This window comes from Aptenodytes patagonicus, chromosome 19 (assembly GCF_965638725.1).
Source record: "Aptenodytes patagonicus chromosome 19, bAptPat1.pri.cur, whole genome shotgun sequence".
Lineage (NCBI taxonomy): Eukaryota > Metazoa > Chordata > Aves > Sphenisciformes > Spheniscidae > Aptenodytes > Aptenodytes patagonicus.
In genome coordinates, this window is record NC_134967.1 from 7481004 (window position 1) to 7500474 (window position 19471).

At 39.0% G+C, this 19471-nt stretch overlaps 1 protein-coding gene across 4 annotated transcripts in view; it reads left to right on the plus strand.

Moving 5' to 3' along the window:
- The first annotated feature begins 15093 nt into the window (after nucleotides 1–15093).
- The window catches only part of PRKCZ (protein kinase C zeta), a 71525-nt gene continuing 67147 nt past the window's right edge, over nucleotides 15094–19471 (plus strand). Inside the window, exons 1-2 of one of the 4 annotated variants that reach the window (XM_076356340.1) lie at nucleotides 15094–15181; nucleotides 16671–16758. In XM_076356340.1, coding sequence (XP_076212455.1) covers nucleotides 16688–16758 — 71 coding nt within the window. In that variant the 5' untranslated portion in view covers nucleotides 15094–15181; nucleotides 16671–16687. Of the gene's footprint in view, nucleotides 15182–15414; nucleotides 15678–16549; nucleotides 16759–19471 lie in introns of those variants that run through there. The other 3 variants (XM_076356341.1, XM_076356338.1, XM_076356339.1) reach the window with 3 other exon arrangements.

Here is a 19471-nt window from a genome sequence, read left to right on the forward strand (position 1 = left end):
CTGAATTGTTAATAATGGCTGTATTACATTTCAGATCTAAGCTAGTGAAAGTTTAAACACTTAAACACAGTAATGTTTATTAGTTTAATAGGCCCAAAAATAGACAAAGGTGATTTAGAAACACAGGGAAAGCTCAGGCTTTCTATGTTGGATTGGGAAACATTTTAAAGGTGCTTGATACGAAGGAACTCGGACTCCATTTTCACGAAGGACTTTAGAATTCATTTTGTTAATTTTTAGTGAGAGTCTACCATGTATGCCTCTAAAAATATCCTTTTTGCATCTGTCCCTAAATAGCTGAGTGAAGTAAAAAAAAGTCATAAATGGCTTTAAGTTACTCAGTTGCTTTGGATATTTTTGCCATTTTTATTCAGAGGCTGACCTAATATGTTAGGCCTCTTCACTTCCGTTATTTGACAATGAAATTTGTGGGTACTCATACACACTCCTTAATTCAGGACTAGATCCTCTCACCCAACTCAGGCAAAATAACACTTTGTTCTGTAAATAATTCCAGTGAACTCAGCAAATGAATGCAGTATTCACAACAAATACAAGTTTCATAATTAATCTCTAAAAAACTCCACAGCAAAGGTATTGGGATATGGATTAAAACAACTGAAATATTGTTAGTTTAGGAAATCCATGTAAGACACTTCAAAAGGGAAATTTTTTCTGAGGATTTTGTTGCCTTGAAAGTGAGAGGTTATTTCAAGTATAGAGACTGACACAAAAGAAAATATGAAATGAGAGGGAGGGAAAGAAGGAAGCAAAGCAAGTGGCTGAAAGCTACGATGGAAGGGAGCATGGGGAGGTGCGAGATTAAACAAGCCAAAAGATGTAGATAAGAGAAGAGTTGTGCTGGGCTTTGAAGATGAGGATCTTGAACGTAGTGGCTGATGATTAATAGTTGCAATCGCAGTAAGGATGAAACAAACATTTAATCACAGTGGAGTGTGCGCATATTCCTCCTGCCTTACTTATCTGTAACATATGGTTCGATTTCATATGACCAGCACTGAAAAATAGAGCATTTTAACACAGACTTAAAACTTAAAATAAGATTTGTTCACTATCACTGATGTAAGAGAACGCTCTGAAGAAAAAATAATGATCCTGAACTGAGCTATAATAGAAAATATGCTCCCATCGTAAGTCAGGCTTAAGTTCACCTCAATCTTTAGTTTCTGTTATAATGGAAAAACTATTTGCCAACAGTGTGCTGGAAGGTGCAAACTGACATCAAGCTATAACTGTTCCACAAAGTTCTCACCAGTCTAGCCCTGGGCTGAGACACCTGGATTCTGCTCCAAGATCTTGCCACTGACTTGTTGGGCAATCTTAGTTAAGTCATTTCACTGCATCATCTGCAAAATTGATATAATGATACTGATTTATTTCCTATATCTTTGAGTTTTACAGAAGAAAAACTCTTCAGGAGAGACAGAAACTCTTATCCTCCAACTAGGTAAGTGCATCCAACTAGTACTTATGTGGTGCTATTTACCATAGTTTCTGAGACTTTCACATACTGAATTAAAGCAAAGTATCACTCAACTTTCACCTTATCCAGAAAGCTAATGAAATTCTGCATCTCCTTCAATACATGCAGGTAATCAGGCTTCTCTTTTTCCTTCTGCTTCTCCTCTTTCTATTTTATTTCTCTTGGTGTTTGTTCCTGATGTTGATGAAATGCTACATTACAGAAAACACACATTCTGAGTGTGTTTTTGGTCATAATCACTTTCTCCTAAAGGAAGTTCAACCCCTCCTGCTCTCTTCTGAATCATTCTTACTGTTTTATATAATGATTAAGTGCAGAGTGGAATAAAAACAGCAGAAGCATGACTTTACAATGCCTTTTCCTTACTAAGTTGTAACTTTTTCCCTGATCCTGTGTCAGGTCTTTGACATATCTTAATTCCCCTTTCTACCTCTCCTTTCAGCTTAAAACTGAGCTTTTTCAATTTACACCTGATCTAATTCTTGTCTGGCCTCAGAAGCATCGGAAGTTTAAATGTTGGATGATGCACTTTCATAGGCAAGGCAAGATGGTAGGCAAGTCTGAAATATTCTGCTCAGCACTTTGAACAGTACTACACCGTTTAGAAAGGCCATAGTGCCTTATTCTTCTGTTACACTTGCATAAATCAGAAATAATCTTTGTTTTAAAATCAGTAGATTAACTACTGCTGTGAAAGCAGAGTCTAACTTTTTTGCATCCTCCTGGTTTCTCTAGCTATTAGTTTATTACATGGCCTGTCAGTGTCAGTATCTACTGCTAGGAGCGAAATTATTGACTAAATCCATCTGAAGAACTACTCACAGCAGGTTCCTGTGGAGAGTAAATCATAAGAAAATAATCCATGATTTTGGAATTACAGTTATTAAAGAGCAGAGAACAAAGCATTGACCTAGTCCCTCTAGTGTGCAGTGGCTGGTTATTTAAAGTAATTAGCAAGAAGGCAGCTGCAGATATTATAAAGGCAGTGTCTAATCTAATTACTTCAGCAGTAACAGTTTATAATTGTGCACCTGACATAACTCCTTACACTGAAGCCAACTGAGTTATCACATGGCATTATTGGACAAAATTAGTTGCTTCTCCATCTGGGAGACAGTCGTAGGCTGCATGCCCTGCTGACTTGTTCAAAAGATTTATTCAATTAATTTTTCTGTAGTTCGACTGCAGATCTTCAGGGTGCACAGCTCAGTTGTGATTGATCGAAGTAAAAGGTGGCAGCAACCTTTTCCTCAAAAAAACCCAAAGCCAGAACGCTAGACTATCACAATGTTGTAGACAGAAGCATAAATAAAGGGGGGGGGGGGGGGGGAATCTCAAAACATTGTAGGCAGTCAGAAATGCACACTGTGAGCATACATATGGCAATCGTGTCCATTCCAGGAACGAGGTGACTCAGTGGGGAGAAGAGGTGTTTCAGCTACTGTTACTGCACTTGCATGAGTAGCACAAGACAAAACACCTCCATCATGAAGAGTGGGATTTTCTTAAATCTGTTTCCAGAGCCAGAAATAGAAAAGTCAGATGCCATCCAAATTCAATTTTAAGGAGAAACTTCAGTATAGGAGTATGGTGTAACGATTGGCATTTTGCATAAATTGGAATCTTCTGTACTTTTGGATGTGCTTTACTTTTTTTTCCCTGTTTAAAATCATCATACTTAAAAATCATCAGACATTAATACTTTAGATGTATTAACGTCTAAAGACAATGCCCTATTCAACTCTAATTTCATGATGCCCTTAATAAACAGAAATAAACTAAATTCAATGTCAGCTGAATGCTGACTTTGCATGGGTTGTATTAGCGTCAAGGAGAGGCAAAAAAAAAAAAGTAGTATGTGACAGATCAGAAAGCACTTTTTCTGTGCTGTACCTGAAAGCATTTGTATTCCTTTCAGCAGTTCAGAGTACTGCTCTATGGACTGGTGTTTCTGTGATAAAAAGAGTGGGATATGTGTTAATGTAATAATTCTAAATGTGAAGTGTTAATAAAATGTAGATATAGAGACGTTGGAGCTTCTATAAATGGACAAAATAGACATTCCAACTATTGACCTGGAAGATAAAATGCTTTAGAAGGAAAACCAAAATAAACTCAGAGATTTCATCCCATAATGAAATCCTGCCTATTCAGTGCCCAAGGGCTTGTAAAACTCTACTTTGGCCTTGACAAGAGAAGAGAAAGCACCATTCTGTATTCATGAGTGCTTTCTGTGGGGCACTTCTGCAGACTACTGTATTTATGTTAAAAAATAGCTGTTGCTGCCTCAAGAGGTTGAAAAGAATCAGAAAGCACAAGATGAAGAAGAGCAAGATACTGCATGATTTGTTTGAAAGCAATCCTGGCAGTGACAGCACTATTAAGAGGTTAATATACAGAAATGTCTGTCCTGTTTCTGGGTAAAAATGAAAGCTTTTATCCAAGTAAAAGCTCTCACATCAGTTCTTAACCGGTTTGCTAATCCAATAGATAATGTAGCGAAACCAATTTAACTCAATGAGGCTTCTACTGTTGGTACAACAAAACACTTAACCGATTGCCCTGATTTTAAATACTCAGAGTCATTAACCTAAGAAAGCACTTCACATTAGGAGGAAAACAGCACCCCTGCATATTTGTCTATGAAGCAGAATAGATAACAAAAAGCTTATTGAAAGTTACTGAGAATATTTTCATTAAAAAAAAATCTGAAGCAAGTCCCCCATGCCTCCTTTATTATAGCAGCTTAAAACACTTGCAGTGGTGGAAAGCTTGTTTGATGTTATAATAATACTGCGTGCAATATATATTACAAACATATATATCTAATTCTTCTTAATGAAAACTGAATAAAAATTTGGCAATGAACATGTCTATTTGGATGGATTTGGTAGCTGAAATGAGAAAGGCACTGTCTCTTTCTGCCTTCATAGCTTGTGTCTTAAAATAAATGAATTTGAGGATTTAAGCCCATTGTTACATAATGCATTAGGGATCTGTTCTCTCCTTACACCAGCTTTATGTCATGGTGTACGACATGTACGACACATGGCTATTCCTTTTACTAAGTCCTGCACCGTAAAAACAAATCTGAGAAGACAGTCAAGCCCAGGCTGTCAGAAAATATAGCACCAACAGAACTAATCGGATGTTATTGGGAGTTCACTGTTGCACAAAAAGATTGGTCCAAAAAAAAGAAATCCAAATATCCCTCGTTTCTGAGGTATCGGAAACCTCTAGATTCAGTCTAGATCACTCTACATTTAGGACCAACCAATACATAGGACTAATTCCACTGAATGGAAGATCCCCCTAGCCCAGTGTCTAATCTGCACCCTTTGGTATAAAGTCTGTCATGGAGTCGCTGAGCATGTGCATCTTTTACTGAGATCAGTAATGCTCAGCACTTACAAGCATCGTTCTTTGTGTTCTCAAGTGGGGCAAAGAGAGACAATATTACAAACCAAAGAAAAGTGCTTTTATACTTGTAGGTCTCATCTACACAAAGTTGAACTGATTTAACCAAATTAGTTTCATGAGCTCCTTTTGTCAGTACTGTCATTTCAGCTCACCCAGAAAAGAGCACCCAAACTAATGGTAGAACTTCCTTGCGTAGACAAAGCCTAAGAAATTTCCATGAGGGGATTTACCAAAAGTATTTTAACTTATCTTTTCAGAACTGTTTAAATGCTTAAATGGATTACTTTAAGATAGTAGGGAGAAAGGTGCTCAGAAAGGTAAAGAGTATTTGAAATGGGTAACAAATATTTTTCAGGCCTTGAAACTAAATTGTTCAACAATAATTAGCCCTGCAACTAGTCCAGATTTCGCCTGACAAGAAGAGGACTTCTGATAGTGTCCTACAGATGCATTAAGGGACAGGGAATGTAAACAAATACTTATATTTTAAAACTGACTGTGCATTCTTTATTTCCTGATTGCTTTTAAACAGTTTTTGTATTCCTGTAATATCCATAAAACATTAACCAATAGAGAACAATTATCTTGTGGTTAAGGTAAGAAGATTCCCCATACAGTTTCTGTTCCTTGGGAGCTTTCATAAACAAAATATTGCCTTCTATGCCTCCTTTGCATTAGGATGCAGTATTTTATTGAATAGAAAGTTAACTCTACAGTTACATTCCTTAATTTGTTGGCTTAGTTTACTTTATGGCAAATAGATGGGGGGTGGGTTTTTTTTTGGTTTTTTTTTTTAACTACTTAATGTAAGAAGAAATAAAGATAAGGAAAACCAGTCTTTCAAGTCCTGAGGGACACAAGCTCAAATGTTCATGTTCACAGGATTCATAACAACTTCAGCGGAAAGCCTGGTACTTAAAGAGCCAGTGGGATCAGGCTCCTACCATGTAACTAATAATACATAATACAATTATTTATTACAAAAGGTCCCAACTAACATTACAATTCTTAGCTTACTGGGATTTTAAAGATATGTTTGAGAGATAGTACTTACCCAACAACTTTAAAAACTCAACTGGCAAAGGAGTAGCAGAAATAAATTGCATATCCCTGCTGTGAAAGTAAGGAGGAGACACTGTAGCCAGTTGGTCAGCTAGAGTTGAATCCAGAGTAGCTTTGGAAATTTAACAGCTGTGAAAGGAATCCAACCTCTGGAAATGTATCCCTTTCTTGAACTTTTGCAATACTTTTATTTCACTTGATACTCGGTTATCTTTCCCTTTTTTTCGCTTGAAAAGTATTTCACGCTTTGAAAAAAAGAGGAAAATTTCTTTCTCTTCGGCATTAGAACATATTAGGCAAAACTAATATAATCTCATCACACAGGTATGAAAAACAGTGAGACAAAGTCTCGGTTTACAAACCTTTGTACCTTCCAATGGGTATTACATAAAGGGCAAGAAACTCCACCCTGTGATCATTTAGTGAGTTAACCAGCACACTCCCACACAAACACACTCTTTCTCCCCCGTTTCATTCTCTTGCACCACACACTGGTAACCCCATATACGCAATAGAGAGAAAAAGATACTTTAAGGCATTCCTCAAATTCTCCACACTCTTAAACAGACTCTTCTGAAGATCATAATTTTGGCCCAAACACCTTTAGCATAGTCACTGGGTAACACAGGTTAACAAATACAGGTTTGCATCAGTTGCTTATCGGGTAAGTACTCTGAACAAGAGCAGCACTGGGAATTACCTTTGCTAGCACAAATATCACAAAACTCTCAATTTTCATGCGCTGGGTTACCAGATGGGGTAAGGAAGACATTTTTCTTTACAGAGTAATAAATAATTGGCCAGCTTTAAGGGGTAGGTATGTGGAACAGGCATAGCTGGAAGTAGCAAAATAATATATAGGCCGTTGAGGTATTCCACTATTACAATTACTACAGTCTTAAAATTAAATAAAGATTGAGTGATGAAATACAGAGTAATCTGTAAAACACCTGGTGTAATAGTCCATCCAGACTGTTCTTCCTTTATTGCTACATTTCTTTCAGAGTTAGACAAACACAAAAGATCTATTTCTGTACATCGTAAACTTACCACGTTTTTATAGATATATTTAAGACTATCCTACCCTCATCTTTCCAGGTTGTGCATGCAACTTTTATATACACAAGCTCATATGGGTGTGTGTATATGTAAAAGACAGGAGGATTCTAGATATTGTTTATAAACTATAGTGCATATAGTATTTTAAAATTGAACCTGTACTTTATAAAGAAGAAATATTTAATACATCAGCTGTGATTATTTTCAGATTGCCTATAATGGTGTTTCTGTGCATACTTATTGAAGGATACATCAGGCACTTCTTGGATTTGGAATATTTTGAACTAAGAATGCCTGTCTTTCAATCAAACTGAATGCTGGCTAGACCAATAATGAGAATTTAGGACAACACAATTAAGTCTGGTGCAGGGAAAGCAATAAAAAGAGGATTCTTGAGGAACCAAGGTGAAAACTTGATCCTCAGGGTTAAGTCTTTTTATTTAAAACTTTCACCATTTTCTTGCATCCTCCGAAATGACAATTGCATGTCTTCAATGGTAGAAGCATCCATTTTCTTTCTTCCATAGTTTCTTTTGCTGTTACCTTTCAGAAGAGGGATCATTGCTTTCTAAAGTATCAGGACCAGGTTATGCAGCAAGAAGAAAGAGGCCCCTGTGATTTACAGTGTATTGTATGCTGGTGAACACATACAAAAGGAAAGCAGGCAAAAATTGTGTTTCTACAGAGACACATTGTTTAAATATCCTGAAAAAATAAATACAGAAGCACAGATGTTTGGTTTTATTTGCTTTTAAACATATGTAGCTTGGGCTACCCATAAAATTCTTTATCCTCCTGGCTAACGTGGTGTCAACAAAAGTGAGTTAGCTTCTGGGTGCTTCTATCTTATATAAGACAGACAAATAAGGGAGGTGTTGACTTAAAATAGTCTTGAAACATTATTCATTTTGTCTATTTTAACACGGGCTAGAAAAACACTAATATTCAATCCAGCAAGAAAATCTGCAAAGAATTACCATGGTGATTTCTGATGTTATGTAGGATATATACTTTACTCCAGTTTATGTTCAAATATATTAATGCTTTGCCTTACAATTTTTATCCAAACTTAGTGGTATTTGGCCCAAATTCATTCCCACTGGATTCAATGATTTCACTGCCGTTGATCTCAATAGAAACAACAGCTTGTCTCTTGCTTGACAAAAGAAGAGTAAAATAGGCTGAAGAGCAGCCTGCATGTCTGCATGTGTTGCTGGTTTGATCTGCTAAAGATGACATTCTATGGGGATGCATTTTCATTCTAGAGTGACACAGAACTGGTTACTCACATTTCACATATATTTGAAGATAGTAGCCGTCTCTCTCAATTTATCTGTTGTTTAGTTCATAGCCTCAAATCATCACTCTAATCCCTACTAAATCTTTAAAACCTTGGAAAGTTCACAGGTCCTAATATAGCTGAAGATCTTAAGTCACTAAGGATACCCGTCCTCCTTCTGCTGAGGTAAAACTAGTACTGATTGCCCCTTTGTTTTCAACAATTGCCTTTAGAACTAGTTGTCATAATGTTGTCTTAATTGAAGCATTTAGGAGGGATGAAAGGAGAAGGATTTTTTTTGGTCAACCTTATCAGAAACATACAAGTACTTTGTGGATAGAGCAGTTAAAAAAATAAAAAGTAATTTCAGCAAAGAAAAGGTAGAAAAATCTGCAAGTCCTGCCACCCAGTCATCAGGTTTAAAAACTTACAACTCTATATCTTTCTGTCTAAATTTTAAGAATAACTTTGTACATAATCTATTCTGTGAGGACTCCATATAGTGCAATGATTCTTCAACAACCTTCAGTAGTAGGAACATTCCCAATAGTTTTAGTCATTTAAGCAATGAAGGTCCTTGCTGAGCCACTTGCTAATTAATTACACAACTCCATGTGTTCATTGAACTATCAAAATTAAAACAGAGAGCTTTTCCTCCCTGTTTCTTACACCAGTGGAAAGGGGAGATGTAAACATCAATATAGCAACAATAGCTCCCAAACTACAAGGACAGAGTCTTCATCTCTACTGAATTCCTCACCTGTGAAATAAAATGAACCGTAACAAATATGTATCCTTTGATCTTTGTTTCCTAAGAGATACATTTCTTTCAAGGGAAAGCCTTTTGTAAGCCAGAGATAGTGCTCTGGAGATGAGACGGATCAACTGGCAGTGATGGTGAGCTAAGAGCCTCCTAGCTACGATTGATAATTCATGTTTCGCTTTCAGTCCAATAGCGCCTTTGCCTCCCACTCACATCTTAACCAGCAGACCTGGAGTGTTTCTCTCAGTAATCGGCAATTCTCCTACTCCTGGAATGAGCACTAAGCAATAGCACCTTAAACATTAAACTCAGTAGTCCTCACTGGGTTAAACAGCAGAGCTTTTTCCCTTTAGGATCTGGGATATGTGATGATAACGGTTATCGGACAGACTTTCTAAACTAATGTATAATTAAGTCTCAAAGGTGAAGATAAAGCACTTCAACAGGAAAATCTCAAAACAATGAGCAATCTATGAGCATGTCTAGTTTAGTCAAACACTGATCATCTGATGGTACATTGGCAAAACTAACTTTGAACTAGCTTGAGACATTCTAGCAGATTTTTACGTGTATCATCAAGTTTCCTTGAAAAATTCTCTTTTATTGCCGTAATGGTTCCTTAGTGAGTGTAAGTATCCCCTTCAGCCAAGATCCTTTGGTTCCTCAAACCCTGGGATTCAAGAGCATCAGTCAAAAACAATTTTTTGATCTGAGCTACAGAAAAAATAAACCTTGCTAGTCAATAAATCTTCTTTTCTGTGATGATTCTCAATTATTTTTCAAGTGATATCTTGTTTCAGACCATTCTTCATCTGATTTTATAACCATTTCTCCATTAAATGAACATTTTAATATGGTAAATATCCCAACGCCGATGTTGCATAAGTGCTTCACAAATATTTAAAGAACTGCCCCACTTGTGACTTAACTGGTTTTAACCAAAAGTACTGTTCACAAGAATAAGCCACCATATTTGTCTACTAACCCAACTGCATGAACTTCATATGCTGAAATAAAAAAACATGGCTTACTGCATTCTACTAAGCAAAAACATTCTTTTTAATGGCTATAAATTGGCTAAGCTTTCTTTTATGCAACCAAAACACCCAGCACCATCTTTAAATCTCTCTCCCGTTGTTTGTAGCCTGGATTCAGAGACTCACTTTTTTGGGATCTGTACTTATCTTTACAATACCAACTTGTACAAGTGAAAGCACATAGTATGAATGGGTAAGCATTAGGATACTCCTTTTTTTCTTTCTTTCCTCAGCAGCTGTCGCTGGCAGAATAACAATAGGTTAATATACAGCACAAGCACTCAAACAGATCTGTACATCAAAGTGTGAAAAAAGAACTGCTGAGCTTATTTGCAAAGGGAGGTTGGAGCTATTTGAAAAAGTTAAAATGCTTTTCCATTAGTCAAATGCATCTATCAGTAGAGCAGAAAGAGGCAAATGCACAGTGGAAACAATAGGCACGAGAGTTAAAATATAATAAAATTCAATACACGCAATCAGTTTCAGATGCATTAGGTACCTTCCAAAAACATGCATTACTTACAGATTTTAATCAGGATGAGTAAAGACGACAAGATAAAATTTGTTTCTGTGTCTTGGCTATGCTGAGGTCCAGCTTGAAGAGAAAATGGTTCCCTCTGACCTAAAAACAAACAGAAAAAAAATTGTACATTGTTAGTTTTTCTTCCTGGTTTTGTAGATATTTGTGCCAAAATACTAGGTTTTGGCACAGTACTACACCTGCGATATCAAATTATTTTTACAATATTCACCAAGCTAGATAACTTTTCAATCTAGAAATATTCTCATTTCCTCCTGGCTATAGCGTATAAAATTATATTTGACAATTAGTTGTTTCCTTTGAGTGGTGCATTAGAGAAAATGCTCTGAGATATTTTGGAATATTATTCCTTTCACTGAAAAGGTTAAAAGACACTACTTTCTTCATGTGAAGCCTGGAATAAATTATTTTGGTTTCATTCTGTGCATTCAGTGAGGTATTTAGGTACTTCATTTTTTTAAGCATGCAGGACAAATTATTCTCTGAATAATGGCTCAAGACAGTAAGGAATGTATATCCCTACAATACAGTTTTCCTATGCAACCACAGCCTGTTTCTTTCAAGACACCAACTAAAAAAGGAAATAAGGAAGCTTACTACATTCTTGTCGGAGGCACTAAAACAGTTGTACTGCATAGTCTAAGAGTTTCCAAACTCATTAAGTAGCAAATGTTTTTTAGAATTTTAAAAAGGAAAATACAGCTAGGAAAACCTTGCACTGGAGTGAGATTAATAGACATCGATACAAATATCTGACGCCTGAAGCAGTACTTTAGATTAATGCTATCATTAACCCCAAATAATTTTTTCCCTTTAAACTAATTTTTGAAGAACAGTTCTCAACAGCCTGTAGCATTAAAATAAAGAACTAGCACTTATAAGCATTGTATATACAACTGTTTCCCAGACAGTTGCCTAGGAATATCTTGCCATCTGCTGGAAACGTGCAGATATACATGCTTAAATAAATACAGGCTTCAAAGTTACTGTCAGAGACAATAGTACAATGAAATAACGAAGGAGACATTAAGTTCGGAAACCAACACTCCGGATGTTCATAACTTTTAGTCAAAAAGACAATTCAATAGTGAGGTAACAACAGGCTACTAGGCTGCAGCAGTTGAAATACCAACATTAGATTCTTTAGCAAATCCATGTTCTCCACTGCCACTATAAATCTGTGGCACAATTGGATGCTGAAGTTGAATGTAGTATTACATGTGTGAAGCCAAATGATTACCATGGCCATATCTCTATAAAACAGGAGCAGCACCACTGTAGATGGGGTGATGGGATAATAACACAAGCTAACACAGAACCTGAGATCCTGACACATTTCACTAAGAACTCTCTGTAAATGAAGTATGTCCTCCTTAAGATAACTTACACTAGACTTCAGCAGCTCCTGGTTAGTATTGGCTGCTATTGGTCCCGGTTGCTAATAAGCCACACTGACTTTAAAAAAAAAATAGAAAGGCAAATCTGCGTGGCTATTTCCAGCAGGAGGGAATTCTTCCTTCTTTCTTACAGAACTTAATTATCAATACTGGTAAGGAAATCACTATTATCCCACCTCTTAAAACAATTCTTTTAGGCCACGTGACAGATATTTGTGGTTTGCCAAAGCTCATCATATAAAGAAAGGAATGGAAGAATGGGAAACTCCATTTTGTTGTGCTGGATATGATAGGACTTATATTCAAAACAGAACTGAAATACTTGAAAAAAACCCTTTTTTTAAGCTTTCTCTTTCTCAAACAGATCAGTTCACTTCATATTCTTCAGAGTAAAAGATCTGATATCAAGAGATAATTAAAAAAAGAACTAAAATTTTAGATGCAATAAATATCTCATTTAAACCTGGAATAAAATAAAATTAAATTACCTGTAGAAGCCTGTCAGGTCTTCAAATCTAGGTGTAGCGGACAGCAATACTACAACTTTTTATTAAGCTGAGGATGGTTTAGTAGCAGATAAAAGTGCAATGCCCTGCCACCTAGGAAAAAAAAAAAAAGAAAAAAAAAAGCTCAGAAATATACTCAGGATTTACAGCTCTAGGACAACAGAAGTCGATTGTGTTTCAAAAACAATATGCCAGAAACAATGATCAAACAATATGTTGCATTTTCAAACCAGTTACTAATTGTTACTACTATTGTTTGCTAATGCACAGAGCAAAGCCAACATCCTCTCCAAAAAATGCCATCTGCCCAGAAGTGGGAAGCATCTATTAAGAAATTCAAGTGTTTAAACAGACTTGTAATATAAGGAAATACAAACCAACTCAAAATAAGACTTCTAAAATAACAGCATTAGTACTAAGTAATGAACCACAAAATATCTCTGCAAGATGTAAAAACGTTATCGTTGAGATTTTCTTCAAGCACTGAAAATGTACCTCATCTTTTGTCCTTAGTAAGTTGTGCTAGGAAAAAATAACAATAAACCACACAAAACCTCAAATCACAGTTTTGAGGAACCGCACTACCTTTTATCTCCCAATCCAGCAACTCAAGGAGCTGAAGTCATCTAATTGACATGACAGGGAGATCAAAGTCTAGTTTGCCCTCAAAAAATTGTTTGTAGACATATCTTACATAACGTTCTCCATTTTAAGCAGAGGAAATTCGGAACACATGAAGATTTAAGGGCCCATATTGAAACCATATTGACAGTTCCCACTAACATAAAATTAACAGTGGATACATGAGTAATTCAGATTAAAGACTGACAAATGAAACCATTTGGTACATATCCTTGGTGTCAGAGAAAACATCTAGACTGATGGGAGTAAGTTTTGCCACTTTACTACTACTAGTTAACTATTATTTCTTTGTATTTTGGAAGATTGTAGAAACACCAAAAGAAGGTTCAGGGCTACACTGATGCAAACTCACCAACACATACACACCCACAAATCCCCATAAAGATATTGTGAAAGTGCTAAATGGTGTCTAAAAAAACCTCGATGTAGGTGTATACAAGGTAATAGCAGGAGACTAAGGATCGATTTATTTTTTTTCCATTTTCAAAATACAGATTATAACTGCTCAACTCCAGGTAGTCAAAAAAAATCTAATAGTTGTGACACCTTGGTTTGGTTTATTTTTCAAATCTGGTGGGTTACTGTTGCCCAATGGTGGATATAAACAGGTCAACAAAAGCCCCAAAGCAAACTTTTTGCTTGGATAGCTTATTTGCTTGGAAAATCGTTTTAAGATACACCAGGAAAACAGCTGTTTGGCCAGTATAAGCAGCATTTCCACTAGGGGACTCTCCGAGTTAACTATCCCGCGCCTTCGTCTGAGGAGCAGGCAAAGCCCCGGTCTCCTTTAGCCAGGAGCCGGCTTTGCTTCGATCACAGCCGATTCACAGTTTGAAATCAAAAGATGGAAGTATCATTAGAAAAAAAAAAACCAACCCAAACCCAACTTTATGCAAGCTAAGAGCATTAACCATTTCACAGAATTCCTCTTGTGAAATTGTCGTTAATTCAACAACACTAATACAACGTATTCCATTGTTTTTCCCTCTCCCCTCTGGTCTGGCCACTCAGAAGTCTAATATTGCTTATCTTTGTTATTTTATTTCCGCTTTAGTATCTTGGCCACCGTTTCCCTGCTTTAACAGTTTTGAATGAAACCTCTTAAGGTTGGATGCTGTATTTACACTCGGGGGAAGATTATACTCCCGTGGAAGCGAGTTTTCCCAGGAAGCAATTCTGACGGCTTCGGGTGAGGCAGCCAGGCCATTGGGGTGGGGGGGGCTGGCAGGGTATTTGTTTGGGGGGTGGGGGTGTTTGGTTTGAGGGTGGGGGTTTTTTTGGAGACAGAGCGAGCGAGAGCTGTGCCGGTGGACGAGCACGGGAAAAACTCCCTCCTCCGGCAGGCCACCTCACAGGACTCCCCGGGCGGCAGCCGCCGCTGCTCCCGGGCTCCGCCCCTCCCCTCAGCACCGCCCCGCCCCAGCCCTGAGGCGGCCCCGCGCTCCCCGTCGCCCGCCCGGCGCGGGGCACCGCTCGCGGGGGAGCCCGCCGCTGCCACCCAAGCTACCCCGCTCCTCCCGACGGGGGCGAGCCCAGCGAGGCCACATCAGGTAGCCACAGGCCTGCGGCAGTCGGGACAGCTCACTACCTCTCCAGAGGGCTCCGAGGAGGGTAGAGGCGCAAGCTCGCTGCTCCCGCAGCGCGGTAACGGCCGCACCCGCCTCTCTCAGGCCTGGGGCCTCCTTCCGCCACGGCGCTACCGCGTCCCGGGGCGGGGAGGCGCTGCACGGGCACGGCAAGGCACCGGAACTCTCCGGCGGGGCCAGGACGCGGCAGCGGCGCGGTCCCGGCAGCAGCCCCGCGAGGGCAAGGGGAGGGTGGGCCGCCCGCCTCTGCCCTCCGCACCTGTCACCCCACGCACCGCCCCTGCGGGAGCCGCGCGCTTGCCGCTTGCTGCTGTGATTGGCTGCAGGTGTTCCCCTACCGCTTCCTCGCGGGCTTTGGATTAGCTGAGACGCTCCTACTCCCCAGGTAACGGTTCCCGGCTTATGATTGGTCGTAGGTGGGCGGGATCATTTTTGGGATTGGCTCCAGGTGAGTCGAAGCTTGCTATTGGCTGACAGGTAGTGCAGGAGGTGCTCTATTGGCTGTGTGCGCTAACCTTCTTAGTCCGCCATGTTCGGCGCGGTGGCGCCGTTGCCACTAGAGCTGGCGGGAGAGGGGTGGTGAGGCGGGGCGGCGGCTGAGGGGAGAACTGCGGGCATCGTCCGCTGCGCGCTGCCTTCGCGCCACCGCCGGCGTTGTTCTTCTCCGGGGACCCGCCGGCAGGGAGGGCGGCGGGGAGTCGGAAGTCCGATCCTAGACTTCCTCGCGGGACTTTGAGCAACTTCAGGCCGTGGAGGTGTAGCCGAGCACCGCTGAGACGCGGGCCCCGGGCAGAGAGCGTCCCCTGCTCTCGGCGGGTTCGCGGAGCAGGAGGGAAGCGGGGCCCTGGTCTCTGGGGTGGGACCTCTCTCGGTCGGAGCAGGTAGGAGGAAGGGGCAGTCCCGAAGGCGTTGGGTGGGGAGGCCGGGGAGAGCCCGCTCCGGCCGCCGTCCCGGCACGGAGCGCGACAGCAGCCAGCACAGTGCCGGCGCGACCTCGTCCTGAGCGACAGTGTGTCGCTCCCCACCCGCGTTGTGCGCAGCCCGTGTCTCCGGCAGACCACGGGCTCCCCGCGCGGCGGGCCGGCGGGCGCTGAGGGGGGTCCCTGGGGTCGGCCGGGAAGGGGCCGCGTGTTCCTCCTAACCCCAGAGGAGAGGACGGGTCGGGAGGCCGAGTTCTGGAGTCTCTCCCTGGTACCTATGGCCTTGCTTGCCCAGACAGTGAGGTGAGGGAGCTGTCTGAATGTCTATGCGTATATGGGAAGGTGGTGGTAATTTTGAATAAACGGGATGTTTGTCAGTCTCCAATCGTAAAGGTAACTTAAATTGCCCCTTGGAGTTCCTCTTCTGCTTTTCTTGGGTAAATTTGTAACCAACATTAATTGATAGCAGTCTTCCACGTGTATAAAAACCGTTTTGAATTAAAATACTCTACTCTTTGGAAGAAAAGAGCCGGAAGCTGTGTTGACGAATAAGTAAAGATTTCTTTGGAGTATTTTTGGCCAGGAGGAAACTGTTGGATGTTTTATTAAAAAACATCCTTAAATGCTTGGGATATTTCCATAAAACTAAATTGTATAGGGTATTTTTAACTGATGTCACTTAATTTCTGTGCACGTCAATGGTCTTGTATATTTTCCTTTTGATTTCTTGCTGTTCAGTCTAAAGCTATTTGTGTCTATAAAACTTGACGCAACTCATTTGTTTAGTAGGGTATGTGTATATTCATCTGTATTCTGGTTTTCTTTCTATGCAGCTGGATTGAAAATCATCTGGAGGAGAAACGCAAATTTCACATGTGACGCTGTTCACTTCAGAATTAAATGAGTTATCTGTCTTGAATGAACTTATTTCTATATGTTTATAATTTCATTTAGACTGCTAAATACAGACCATGCCTAGCAGAATGGGCTCAAAAATTGATTTGAACAAAGACTTCATCAGAGTAAAAACACACTATAGTGGGTAAGTCAGCATGTTCTCTCCTCTATATTGTATCCTGTCTAATTTTGAAACACATTGAGCAGGAGTTCATAGTCTGACCTTGTGACAGAGTAACCAGGGCATTGGTGGATTTGTAATTAATGTCAGATCAGATAGGTAAACTTCTGGGCTATTAAAATACCATCCAGACTCCTGCAGCATGCTGACTGTGGGAAAGAGTTGATAGTTTGTTCTCTTGAAAGGGGGGAAAATGTGCAAAACTGGCATACAGTTATTCTGGGTTGATGGCTTATTGATTTCTGTTTTGTTACAAGCGTTCGTGGTCACAGGCAGGTATAGATCCATCTCTTGCATCCAGATGCAGTTATTACATTTTATTGTATCTACTTTATGACAAAGATATGATAAATCTTACATAATGAATGCTACAAGTTACTGCTGAAATTAGGAGGAGACTATGAAGTGCAGGTTTCCACTTACAGATAACAGTTTGTGACTGCGTGCTCCTTGGGACAAAACATGTAATATTTAACGAGTCCTTTTCTAGCAGGAATTTTTAGATACTATTTTAACTTACAGTACTTTCTGTCTTGGAAAATTAGAGGAGCTGTTTCTTTGTGGGTAGATATGTAAGTCTTGAAATAATAAGTGGGTGCCATTGGCTTTGTCCTTCTTTGTCTTATAGAAATTTTACAAGGAATTATTACTGGAATTATTTAGGTAAATATGAGAAATGAGAGAATCTTGCTTAGATTGCAAGTTATCAGTGAATTTAGATGAACCTATGCAGGCTGCTTGAAGACTCAGTTTTAAGTGATTAAAAAAAAAAAAATCCACAATCTTTGTTTTCCTGTTGTGAATAAATACTAAAAGTAAACTCCTGTATAGTTTGCCCTTTAGTTTTTGATAGCTGATTCCCCCTGCTCCCCTCCCAGTAATTTGACTAATGCAGCTTGAAGGGCAATGAGATGTTAACACAGCTGCTTCAGTTATCTTCACAATGCTTATTTTTGCAGCTCTGATTTAAGACAATAATTAAAAAAAAAAAAATCATGGTCCGTTATGACTTCAGTCAGTTGTCAGTAGAGTCAGGAAGATTTTATTGCTTCAACATGGAATTTGGTTTTTCAGACATGTTTAATTGGTTTGCTACCACTGTGAGGACTTTGTAAATGATTGTTGCTTTGGTCTCTCCTGTCTTCCTCCAAGGCCTAAGTTTGAGGAGTTAAATATTTGGCCTAAGTAAATCCTTAGACTTGATTTGAAGTATTTAGACTGAACTTACTGGCATTTGATAAGTGACCTGAGTCATCTTTTCTGATGTTTTACTGCTAAATAAGTAAATGTTGCTACTACTGTGGTTGTTCTTATATTGTGGTGTAGAGAAAAAAAATGTTATTTTGAGTTAAATGTGATGTAATTATGAAAGTCACTCCACCAAATTTTATTGAAAACAAAATGCTTTCTTGTTAAACTTATCTACCAGGTCAATGCCAAGTAGTTTGAGGTCCTGAGTTTAGAACTGTAGAGCAATTGTATTAATTTGGTAAATACCAGTTTTCTCATAAATTAGTATGAAAATGTATCTGTTTTTACTTTAGCTGGCTTCAATTTCTAGCTGTGCTACTGACTTTAATTCTTTCCTTATGCCTACTCATTTTATTTTTATGTCTTTACTTTGCCACCTGTAAGTTGAAAGTCTAGTAGAATCTGTTAATTTATGGTTCATTTATCTACAGGTTAAATTTTCGTATGAAAATTTGCCTAGTAAAAACACAGATAAGCTTTTAGGGGTGAGAATTGATGTCAAAACTTATGTCTTAACAAAATATAGAAGTTTGTTACTTTACTTGAAGTAAAATTTACTTTACAAGAAATCCATGTATGAAAGTAAATGGGACTGCATGCTGTGGTTCATTGTTACTGCTGCTCAGTAATTTCTGAAATGTGTTCAAAATAGTTAATGCAGATCAATTGGGTTTTGTTATCGTTAATCTGCACCATGGTTTTGGTTATTTAATAGATGCATGTAGACTGCTTTATGAACTCTGGGTGAAAGATTTGTACCATATATTTGCCATTACTAATAATTATTTTCTGCTCCATAGTTTTATCCTACACCTCTGAATCATGTCATACATAGGCTTAAGTTGAGAAGAACATCTGAACTTCAAATACTTGTGTGATGTGCTTCTCTGAGGTGCATGGATATGCATGCTTCTCTGAAACAGCAGTAGGAGAGCTGCCTTAGCTCTGTAAGGGAAGGCACTATAAACACAAATAGAACTTAGTGTATTTGGGATAGCTTGCTGGCAAATAGTGTTGAAGGGAGTGTGTCTGTAGAACTTGCCTGCACAGAAGTGGAGGAAGTGATAATACTTGTGTCCCTATTAGAATTCGTGTGTAATTATTACGATGTTTTACAATAAGCTACTACTATAGTTTCTCCTGCAACACTATATTCAGTAATTTCCATTAGCTGTGAAGTCTGTAATATGTCAATTTACAAAACAACGAGTTCCCAACTCAATGAATTTTGTTTTTGTTCTACTGATCTAATTCTGTGAGTAAGAGCTGACTGTTTTTGGCATTATAGACTGTATAACTGATTATCTCCATATCTCCATTAAAGTACTACACTCATCTTTTGAACAAATTTGGCAAACTGCAGGAAATCATTGATGCTGGACAACTTTAGAATTAAGGACAAGCTCACTCAGGTAGCTGTTAAAAA